We start from the raw sequence: 12497 nt of genomic DNA on the forward strand, positions 1-12497 counted from the left end.
CATGAAATGTATTTTGGGTCATGCTTTAAAACTGATCAGCAACTACTTCCTGAAGGGCCTCTATCAATTTAAACACTTGCATACTTTTGCATTTTGACCATGGGCAACTGAAATTGAATTCCTAACCAGTTTCATCATTTTGTGGTAATACTTTCATATGATACAAGGTGTCACACACAAACAAAGAATACTGTGACAGTTTTTACTGTGGCCATAAATATAGGATGTCTTCTCAAATCTCTTTGAAAATCATTTATTACAGAGTAACAGCTGCTACACCTGTGACAGGAGAACAACAAAAGAAGAGTGACAGATATTGCATAGTCTGTCCCTTTTTTCCCACTGACATTATGCTGCCAATGTACAGATCGCCTGAGGGGCCGGCTGAAGTGTGTCGGCTGTGTGGATTTCTATTGGAAATCATTGCCCAGCTTGTTTCCTCAAGGCTTGCACCCATCAACAGCTGAGGCACTGACACCCTCTGAGCTGTGTCTCAAAGCCTTTTCCAGCAGTTTGGATGAATTCAAAAACAAAGATAGTGAAAGGGTACACGACTGCAGAAAACTGTCACATATCTTAACGTACAGAGGATTCCAACTATTTTGGAAATGTAGCAAATATAGGTTTTCTGAGGCAACTAGCATCGTTATTGACAGGATAAGATAGAAAGATAAAGTGGAAATGGCCACCAGCTGGTATGGAGAAATGTGAAATCTTCGGCTGAATCACATGAAGAGCATTTTAAAAGGAGAAAGTTGTGTGTCTGGAAAATTACTAACCTAAAAGATGCTTTAAAATTTAGTTAAAATCAGTCTCAAAAACATGAATAATTAAGAGATACACAGTAAATGGATACTCACCTACACTCGTCAAATGAAAAAAAAAATGAGTAAAAGTGCTGATATTATTGTGTAATGATATCACCTTCTGCTTTTGGTAAAAAGAGCAATTTCTTTATTTGCGAGAGTCAGCATCTTCAAGTGTTTATCTTGCTTATTTTGCTTGTATTAGATGTTCATACTGCAAAGGATACAAAAGATAAAGGGTGCAAGAGGCGGATGAGCCCTGCGGGAGGACCATCTGCACGCTAAAAATAACTGAACCTTGTAACATTATATGAGAAAACCAGAGAGAGATTTCACCATTAATCTGTCTGATGATATTTAGTTATTTTTGCTTTTGATTAACCTTAAAAGTGAGATCTCTGTATTGCCAGCAGAGGTATTATAACACCTCTGCTGAAAATTAAAAAGTTGTGAAGTGATTTTTAAAGTAAATTTAGATGTATCGTATTAAGCTTTGTTTTCAGCATTTTAGAAGGAACAGCTGGCTCTAATTTTTCACGTAATTAGCCTCAGTTAATTGGCTTCAGTAGGGGAATTACTTTAATATTAGTTGATCGCTTTGCACACCAGACAAATGAAAATAAAAATGCTATAGCTCTAAACTTTGAGATAAATTACCCCCTCCCCCCACTTAAATTTGCCAGTATATCAGCATCTAGAACAAACCCTAATCATTGTTAGGACATTTCTTTCATACATACATAGCACACGTGTTGTGGAAAATATAAATCATACACAAAACTGGCATGAAGTGCATTTTGACCAACAACCCCCCAAAACTTAATGGCCCTGGGCTTTTTTCCAGGAGCTAAAAGATTACTTCACCCCTGGGTCTGTTGCATTCCCACTGAGCTCTAAGGTTCAGGATAGATTAAGCAATTAAGTCCGCTCAAGTTTGTCCCTCCAATACAAACAATCGTAGTGTCGGCACTGCCAGACTAAGCAGTAAAACCAGGAGGAGTGCTTCAGCTGCCTTAGCTGAAAATCTCTCCATGTTGCACACTGTTGTGGGGATTTGAGTGTTGGGCTGTGAGGAAAAAAACAATAACAAAGCAAAATCACCATTTGCTGTCACAAGCGTGGCTGCCTCTGTTGTCCACAGCCTAAACCAGCCTGCAGACAAGAAAGTGAGCTTTAGCTCTATTGACTCAAAGTCTCTCCATGTTACACACTTTTATGAAGATTTACACACAGCCTCTCAATCTGGAGCTGCTCGACCACCACGGGTTGCAATCCATGCTGTGTCTTCTCAGCTGTCTCTCAATCCAAGGTAGAAACACAAGAAAGTGCTCGTCAGCTCCACTTGAATTCTGTTAGTGTTACACACAGGATTTTAGGTGTTTTATTTCTGCTTTGGAGCAAAACCACTGTCAATCAATGAGAAATGTTTTATTGCTCCTTATTCATTCTGGAACTCCCAAAATAAATCTGAGTTTGAATGTTGGTTTTACAAACAGTTACAACTATTCCTGCAGTAAAGCCTAACGTGAACAGATTTTATAACTAATTGTGGATATTAAACTAGAGATGACTGAGACACAAAGGAAGTAAAATGCAAATAGAATGCTGGAACTACTAAACCAACCAGAAATAATCAACTCCACTGCAAAGATTTAAGGAAGACTCAAATGTTCTACCTCCCTATCAGGGCTCTTTTTGGGGCAGAAATGAAATGGAAAGGGCTGAGGAAAGAACCTCCTAATAGACACTGGGCTCTGAAAAATGATCCTGTGGTGGAAGTGCAGCAGAACACAGAGGTGCTGTGGAGGTTTTAGTCTCACTGTCACATGCTTCCAACCTGAGTCTGTGCTTGAACACAGAAACAGTACTTACATCATCAGGAAGCTTTTCCCCAAGCAAACTCACAAAAAGATTTGCAAAAACTCTGTGTTGAACAGAAAGCCAAGGTAAGTCACTTGTCAAGAGAAGAGATGAAACGAACAAGGCAGAATGTGTGCTCTGCCTCTCTGTTTTATCTACACAGCCAGTGCACATAATGGCACTTGAAAGCCTTCCTGTCACCCACTTATGATTTAAACAAGACTATGTGTAGCTACAGTATGTCAGGAAGTAAAAGTATGTATTGCCAAGCATGAATAATCATAGTGCCTTCTCAATTTTGATGTAAGCTGTCTTATGTGTAAGTGAGTCATCACAATGAATTAAAGAGAACAGTGTCCAAAGTTTTTCTTATGCCTTTGCATTATAATTTCTTTAAAGAGTGTAAATTTGAGGTCCTTAACACGACGCATTTAACATGTAAAACTGATGTCAAGGTTTAAAGCCATCTACAGCTTCTGAGAAAAATGCATGAAAAAGCTTTCCCACGAAATGGTTCAGGGACGTTTGCAGCCCTGCGTCAGCTTCATTTATCTACTGATCTAGAATTTTCAAAATACCACTCAAAAGTGATGGTCCACATGGTGTTTTATGAGGTCTAAACCTAAAATCACCTTTCTCTTTTCGTCACACACTGTATGGCTCAGAGTTTTGAAACAGAGTCAATAAATCACAATGTAGTTTCAGAAGCACTTAAAAGTACGACCTGCTGCAGTGTTTCTCAAAGAGAAGCTGCAGGGCATTTGCTTTTTGTGTATGTGAGGGTTTTTTTTTGTGTGTGTAATAACATGTATGGTGAATGTACCACAGGCTTGAGGCTAGAAAGATGAATTAAGCTGCTCATTGCTTAATGCACAAAAATAATCCTGCTCTGGACCAAGTATAAGGGCTGCATCCTAAGCACTTAAGACCTGACAAGATGACAGCAGTGAACAGAAGTCTGGGGCAAAAGCTCAGCTTCAGCTCATTATTATCGCCTTGTTGCTTGAAAGTTACACAAATCCTTAATTCCTTCATTAGTTAACAGTCATATTTCAGAAGAAAAGAAGCCGAGACCAAACAGAAAAAGAGCTTGTTTGTTATTCATTTTTTTTAGTGATTCAACTGTAAGGAAACCCTCTTTGGCCACCAATGCTCCATCTTTTCCTCTTTACTGCTGTGAAGGAATGCATTTGTCAGGCAGTAGCTAAACCAAAGACACTTGACCTTTGTGATGTGACAAATGACAGCCTTTTTTTTCAGTGTGGGCGCACACGTCATCATGAGTAAACATCCCGAATCTCAGCCTGAAGAGGATCTCAAAACCTAAAACCTGTTTTTACTTAAACCTGTGGGGAGTTAACCCAAATCCAAGAGCACTTATGTATACACAAGCAAAGTGGACATTTCTTGCAAATTAGCATGAATATTTTTTTTCCTCCCAGTGTAAGAGATACAGAAGGCTAAATGTAAATAGTAATCTTCTTTGTGCTTAAAATTTACTTTTCTTTTAATTAATATATTTTTCTGTGTTACCTATGCTGAAGAAAAAGCAAGACTTGAATTCTTTCCTGCATTCGCTGTCTGTTATAACTATACTAAATTAATGGAAACAGAGTCTCCATGGTGCATACATATACAGTATACATGTGTTGGCCAATATGAATATATTTTTGGGCTAAATTGAAAAAGAAAATTCTGTTTCTCTGCTTATCCAGAACTCCAGCAATGATTGGCTGCTCCTTTGTGGTAGATCGGGAATATTTTGGTGAGATTGGTCTACTGGATCCTGGCATGGAGGTGTATGGAGGAGAGAACATCGAGCTGGGCATGCGGGTAAGGCCACATTATCATTTACTAAATTATCAGCTGCTAAAATTCATATTAAATAGAATGAGATTTTGATAAAGAAGTTGAGAAGAGCACACTGTGTTCAGAGATTTCAAAGAAGAAATCGTTCAGAGAACTGCATGGAAGAGGAATTTTATTTTAACGCAGCTTTCATTCAATGCTGCATGATTTTTGTTTGAGAGCTTGTATGCCAAGCTACTAAAAATGCTATAATTACAAATTCAGACTTTTGGAGGGTAATGCTTAGATGAACAGTCTTGTTTAGACTGATTGGCAAAATCTATTTTCAGACTTTTGCACAGCTTATGATGGAGTTTTTTTATGTTCCCCAGCTGGTGGGATAAGCTTAAGATACAAAACCCAGGGGCGTCAACAGAAGCCATGATTAAACTTTGCAGTTTTCTTAGATTGAAGAAGAGAAAAAAAGAATACCCCAATGCAAATCTTCAGCCAACCCGAAGGCTCTTAAGCCTGTATACGGAAAATGTAAATTTCTTTTACTGCTGCTTTGAGGTGAATTTAACGCTTCATGCGACCGAAGGGCTTGCTGAAGAATTGGGTAGCGTTTAAATTCAAAAAATGTTTCTCTCCAGCCGTGTGGAACCATTCTGAATCCAAACGCACTCCTTGGGCTTATTGGAATGAGAAATGCTTGAAAGATCCCACTCTTCATTTAACGTCGTCCCCACGTTCATTTTGAAATCTTGAAATATCTTCACCGACACTTTGGCTCCCTTTGCAGAAAGCACTTGAACGGAGGCTGGAGAATGGATCTTGGTTTACAAATTGCTGCTGTGCTTTATTGAAGCAAGAGACATTTATGGTTGTTGATTACCATTTCAAAGCCTCTTATTATTCCACATTGAGTAGCTTTCCCACCAATATAAATAGTTTTTTTTTTTTTTTACTGCCAGGTACAGTAATGAGACAATCATCCGCTGTTACCATAGAGTGATAACTCAGCAAACTCTATTATGTCTCAACCACCAGTGGCCTCCCCTAAGGTTACACAGTGTTTTGTCATTCAGTGAAGTTGCTTATAGGGACCTAACAAACCATGCTGCTGTGTTGGATGAGGGTTGTAGCCGAGATCAATTCAGAGACAGCAGCTAAATAAACCTAGGACAAGTCTATTGAACTGTGTGAAACAGTGTAACAGTGAGCTGGTTTTGGCTCTCTCACATACAAGCTCCTCATTGAATATCTTTTCTTTCAAAAAATTACTTTTTAAAAAAATTTACTTTCAGTGTTTTGAGTCATGAATTGAAGACAATGTCCTGCTCTCTCTGCAAACACAATGCAACCACAAATGTAATTATCCCTACTCCCGTTTGGCATGTCTGTCCAGAAATTAAATACATGCTACATTTTAAAAAAGGGAGCCATTCAGTACATGCACAAGCCTGAATAGAATACCATCAATAACCAGCTTCAACCATTCACAATATACAAGCGCTAATGGAATGGAGTCAGGCTTCTGGCGAGTTGACTGCAATTACTCCTCTAAGATTACTCAGGCAGCTCATTGTAGTGAGCTGAAGAGTTGCCATTTGGGATAGGTTTGATTGACGTGAACATGTTTAACAATTAGCCAGGGCAACTCACAATACCAGAGTCTGCCCAGTATAATCTGACTGAAGCAAGTAAATTAAAGGCAAGGTTACCATGAAAGGTTATTGCATGTTTATTTGTTAGTTGTGGACCCTGCTGGCTTGATCTGGGTAAAAAGGCTTCCAGGATGCGAAGAACTGGCCTCTTGTGTAAGCAATGAGGCCCAGATGTGCAGCAGCTGATTATGCAGTGCCTAGCACTGCGTGTAATGTTATTTCAGTGAGGAAAAGAATAGAATAAAGCTAATTGATGGAATAATTAATCAAAGATCTGACTGAAATTTTCTTTTGGACCAGCATTAAGTAGTTCATAAAGCAGATCTTAGATGAATAGAATTGGGAATAAGTATGTAGCGACTGCCAAAAGATGCTCCCTGCATCATGAAGCAAGGGATAGATATATGTACACCCACACTATGACATGTCCCTAGTTTTACATCTGGATAGATTTCAAGCTTTGTTATCAATAAATAAAAGGATGTGGCGGTCGGTGGCGTAGTGGGTTAAGCAGCCACCCCATGTACAGAGGCTATAGTCCTCGCTGCAGCCGGCCCCGGTCCGAGTCCCGCACCGGACGATCCTTTGCTGCATGTCTTCCCCATCTCTCTGCCCCCTGCTTCCTCTCTCTCTCTCCAACTGTCTATCCATTAAAAGCATTAAAAAAATTATTAAAATAAATAAAAGGATGTTGCTTAACATGTAGAATAATCTTCATTTCCAGCCTTCATAAGCAACAAAGGAGTTGGTTACCTTTGTATAGTGTTGTAAATGGCTTGTCTACACTTGTTGCTTACTGTGAGGGTCCATTTGCAAACAGAGAAAAATGTCTTGGGACAGAAATGATGAATTCTGCCAGAAGTGTCAATATGAGTTTATCTTGTAATGTGTCTCCCACCCCTCCTGCCTTGTGGACTCTTTGCTGATAGAGTATCTCAGGAGACTATAGTATTGCCTTTTATTTCAAAGTTTCTCTGTAATACTGTGGTACATCTGTCTGCAAATATATTACTACACCACTAAACCACTAAAGCAAATTGTGCATATGTGTCTTATGTGTCTACATACATGTAGAATACAGTTGTAGTGTTTTTTAGATTTAAAAGTGAGCACATAGGCCAAAGAGAATTACTGTGTATGCAAACCATCAATGTTTGTTTTTTTAATGAGTTTTTTTTTTTATTTGAATCAAGGTTGTGATATTGGATAGCACCTCAGTTTCATTTCATGTCTACATTACACAAACTCACAGAGCATTTTAGGAATGTTACAAAAAGTCAGGTGAAAGAGTGATGCACGCATCATAAAATGAACTAAACTACAGGAACATTGGCCTAAAATCAAAATAAGACAGAAAGCACAAATGAATGACAACTTGAAGGCATGATTTAGACAGGTGTAGTAAGTCAGTGCAACGCTACATGGTTATCCTTGTGTTTGGAAATCCTCACCTCACCTTTGTGTATTCCTATTTATCATATACAATTGAAATCTATCTCTAAATAAAGCAATTTCTCAAGCTGTTTATTGCTGATAGGTCACAAAAGTTCTGAACATAATAACAGCATGGGCTGGTATTGAATAGAAGTAGATTTGTTAGCAGATACAAATCTACTAATTAGGATGTATCTTATTGATAGCAAGAAAAAAAAATGTATTAGACAATATTAAAGTGCTTATGTTAAAGTGCAGTACAACTCTGAACACTGTCATTCCATTTTTAAAATAACCGCTGTATGAAATATCACTAATTAAAGTCTTGGCTTTTCTCTCACTTCCTAATTTAATGCTATTCTGACACAACGTTTTATGGCTTGCACACATTTCACTCAAACATTCTAGCTGTTTCACCAAATTACAATGGTTACCACTTCCCCACCAAAAGCTGAGTCTGGATGAGTTCACCCAGGAGCTAATATAGCCATCACGAAACCATCCAAGCTGTTTTACAAAGTCTGTCTCACTTCTACAAAGTCTGATGAATCATTCCAAGTGTGATCTTACGGGGTCTCTCTTGATAACATTTAATCAACTCTTCTGGAACTCTTTGCAGAGGTAATGAAGTATTTTTCTTTTCCCTTTGAAGCCCTGTCTCCATAACCACCTGGGCCGGGCCTTGAGGCATCTGGTCATAATCTCCCTGTAGTGAGGAGAATGAAGCTAATTAAAGTCTAGCAGTACCAGCAGCTAAGCAGGAGTAGGACATATTTCTACTTCACTTGAGCCTTACTTCATCCCAGGCAGAGCTTTTACAGTGTGATGACAGTTTACACTTAGATACTTAGATACTTAGATACATTTATAATTTTTGGTTTAGGTTTGCTTTTTCTTAAATTCTTTGTAATATCCATGAGGGGGGGAATGTTCCCTTTTATGGTAGTTAGTTCATTTACATTGATATTAAGAGTAAAACCTGCCACACTATTGGGTCCTTGGATGATTTGTCGGTTTCTTATTGGATTAAATCCAAAGTAGCAAATGAAAAACTAGCTGAATATAAGATTTTCTCTTTTCCTCACTAAGTGCAGAAATGATCATACAAATGTAAATCTCCATTTCTTTTTAATTAATGCAAAAACAAAATTGACAATGACAGAAAGAGAATCCAAGAACAAACAGTTAGAATGTTTTACATTGTGTCTTTGCATCCATTTTCTTTGGTTACTCTGTTCGGTAACAGTTACAGTTACTGTTCAGAGCGTGTATGTTAGATGAATCTATGATTTTGTATTAACTCTAGGTGTGATTGTCAGCTTGTGTGGTTGTTTGTCTTGCTTGTTTCTGGGTTATTTGTTTCTGAGCCCTGTGATGGATTGACGATTTATCCTCTTGCTCTATGACAGCTGGGACAAGCTCCAGTCCCCCATAACCTTTAAAGGATGAAGCAGGTACAGAAAATGGATTGATAGGTTGGACTACGGAGAGTAAAAGAGTTATGATGGAGCTGACGACTCAAGCTGAGGAAAACTGATGCATAGCAAATAATACACTACCTACAGTATAAAACTGAGCTCAGAATAATTAATAGCTATGAATAACTTATTAAGTGAATCTGCTTCTGATTACACATGAGAAAATGCATCCAGTTGGATACTCATGGGGAACTGGAGGTAACAAAGAAGCTGCAGGTTTTTAATAACATAATATAAAGACATGCCAATCCCCAGGTCCTTCCATCAAACCAGAATTACATTCTTTTTAAGTGAGTCTTATAAATAACCAGAAAATCTCTTGTTTCTGCATAAAGCAATGATAAGCACTATACTGTTTTGTCGCTCATTTTGTGCTAGACTGTGGAAAAATTCCAACGTGAAGATTGACGGCTGGCCATACATTAGCCGTTATCCACTCTCTTTTCCTCATTCCAGGCCAGTTCAATCACTTCCAAGGGTACCCAAGAGCATTTTTAGTCTCATTATGAAGAATCGTGTCATAAGCTGGTGACAAAAGAGGAAAAAGTCCTCAGCTACATCCACATTTACAATCCCAAATATGATGTTCCTTACATTATATTCAAATCTCGATTTTAAACAAAGATTTGATGACAAGGAAGGAAACTATAAGGGCTGAATGCTACAGATCATTAAAAAAAAGTTCTTTATTATACAAAAAATGTTGAAACAAGACATAAAGCAATATTCCACTATGTGTGGTGCTCTGTTTGTTTAAATCTAAACTTATTTTTTGTAGATATACTCGCATGCTTGACAAACACAATCACAAAAGGTGTAGAGCTTTCGAAGTGACTTGGCTGGCTTTCATTTCACAGGAAATTCATCACCACCACTGCGTGCACTTATACAGTAGTGGCCACTTCAAAAGCTTACCTAAACAAGACACAACTAATTCAGCTGGCCTTTGCTTTCCAGTCAGAAATCTGCATGATGTGGACATCTATTTTTAGATAAAAGTCATCTTTATTGAGAAAACATTCAAATATACATAACAGTGCAAAATTAGTGTTCCAAACAAAAAGGACAAGATTAGACAATACAATATAAATGAATGAATACTTCATCTTACAATATGACAACATGTTTAATTTCAAAATCCCAATGGAGCCGATGTAACCTTAATTATTTTGTATTTCTGTTCGACATGTGCAGCATACCAAGTGGAATAAAGTTCACAGTGCCTCATGTTAGATTTATCAACGCCCCTAGTTGATTAAAACTCCATCAGACATGGACATTATGCTCTTATTGATAGATTAAATCATTACTAACTTAACCCCCTTTATTAAGACCTATCAGCGCTGTGTGTTAGGGAGGATCAAATCCATAGTTCTCCATTTTAATACTAAGTCTAACTGTGTGATGTCAGCCAACATTATATAATATATATGTAACAGCATAAACTAATTTAACATTAAAGAAAAAAAAATCCTTTTCTCTCATGCTCATGTCGTAAAGGCAAAAGGATTTGATAAAAATCTATACCTGCTTGGTCTAATTCAGGGTCAAATGGGGGGATGGAGCCTATCCCAACTGCCACTTGGCAGGGTACATTCTGGACAGGTCTCCAGTCTCTCACAAGGCCACCAAGAGACAGACAACCTTGCACAAACTCCATGAGTCAATGTAGAATCACCAATCAACCCAAAATGCATGTTTTTTTTGGACGGTGGGAGGAAACCGGTGTACCCAGAGAGAACCCAAGAACATGTAAACTCAACACAGAAAAGCCCCAGCCAGGATTTGAACCAGGAACCCTCTTGCTAAAAACAAAAATCAGAGACTTTAGAATTTCTGTTATTTGAAATTAAGATTGAAATGTATTGAACCACTAATAAGCAATCACTAAAGAAGTATGCTCACAAGAAAATAGAATAACGCCCTTTTGTCACCTGGAAAATCAATATTTGCTGCATTAAATGAAAGTGGCAATACTCCACAAAAGATTCGCTGCCTATATGTTCGGTCATCGAGCAATTGCTTTTCTCATCCTAACAGGCTGAGCTTACCTTCTCTGTCCCGAAATGAAATTTCAGCATAATGTCATTTCACTGGTACCCTGGCTTGTCATATGTAGTGATGCCAAGAAATTAAGCAGCTGAATTAACATTGTTCCTTTTCCAGTGCCTGCTTTTGCTTTTGGGGCTTTCCTGTATTTGTATTTTTAGTCCCAGTAGACATTTTACAAAATGTAAACAATGCGTGGTCTGCTCCATTCGGAAAGTTACAAAACCAAACTGTTTTTATAACATGGTGGCATTTGAGTGACAGAACAGAAAGTGCTAATCTCTGCTTTGTGATTTAGGCCTTTTCCATGTTGTTCAAAAACTTTAATGTAAATAATTTGATGTATCATTCCACTCAGTTATATTCATTCAGGGCCTGTGTTTCTTCTGTAACTGCCAGCTTTTTGATTTTGGTATTCCAAATGAAAGGATGTTGAAATGACTCCTATTCACCGATCGTAACGAACTGTATTACAACTTGTGCTAAACATGCAGTTTGCCACAGGTTGTTCCAAATAGACTTTTCTTAAAAAAGTTGCCTCTTCCTCTCATATCACAATCCTTGTTTTTTAATAGCCACTTTGCATAAACAAAGCAGGGTGATAATTAATGAATACAGTCAAGATGAGCTGATAATCATTATTTCAAGGGACATGATGACAGGTGCAGCTTCAAAACAGTTGGTAGATTGAGTCAGATGTCACTTTTGTTTTATTCTGAACAGCTGTAAAACTAATACAAAAACAGAACATGGACATTTTAACACAGCTGACTGCCTCACAAGCCATCTGGATTCGTAAATACAAATGGTTTCAAAAGGAGCTGAAACTCTCCAGATGTGTTTGCCTTTTAAATGTAGGATGATGAAACACATCTTATGATATTAACCACTAAATATCTGATTTTACGATATAACTTTGATTTAACGCGTGTAACTTGTTTTTTCTTTTGGTCTGGTCCATTTGTATGAATGCAGAGAGATCTCTACTAGAAATGAAAATGTTTATCTTTCTCTATATTTTCGTTTCTTTACTATTCTAAAATAATCTGTTCATGAATTTCCTCTGGCAGGAGGCAGTGTTGAGGTGGTAAGCAAGTCAAAGACAGTTTTGCTCTAAAAAGCAATTCTATCTCAATTCATAACATATAATACACAGAGTTATTTGTAAAATTCTTTTTTTTTTTTAATTAGACCGTTGGTCAGTATTTTCAACATGCAGGGATATTTAGATCCCGCAGATTGATTCTTGAACGTGTGTCCCATACCACGGGCAGGGTGAATCTCAGTTGTGCTTGCATTGACTCCACCTCCAAGCTGCAGCCCTCTGCAGCGAAAGCAGTCACCTTGAAAAGGACATGAGCATCGTTATGAGTGGCAGCCATCTGTGGACAGCAGCCATTCTGGCACTTTCAAAG

At 37.9% G+C, this 12497-nt stretch overlaps 1 protein-coding gene across 1 annotated transcript in view; it reads left to right on the forward strand.

Annotated features, from left to right (window-relative positions):
- Positions 1–12497, forward strand: part of galnt9 (polypeptide N-acetylgalactosaminyltransferase 9) — a 134808-nt gene that overhangs the window by 79100 nt on the left and 43211 nt on the right. The window contains exon 6 of the mRNA XM_075468387.1: positions 4382–4499. Within this exon, the coding sequence (XP_075324502.1) occupies positions 4382–4499 (118 nt within the window). The remainder of the gene's footprint in view (positions 1–4381; positions 4500–12497) is intronic.

Source organism: Odontesthes bonariensis, chromosome 6 (assembly GCF_027942865.1).
Source record: "Odontesthes bonariensis isolate fOdoBon6 chromosome 6, fOdoBon6.hap1, whole genome shotgun sequence".
NCBI classification, from domain to species: Eukaryota; Metazoa; Chordata; class Actinopteri; order Atheriniformes; family Atherinopsidae; genus Odontesthes; species Odontesthes bonariensis.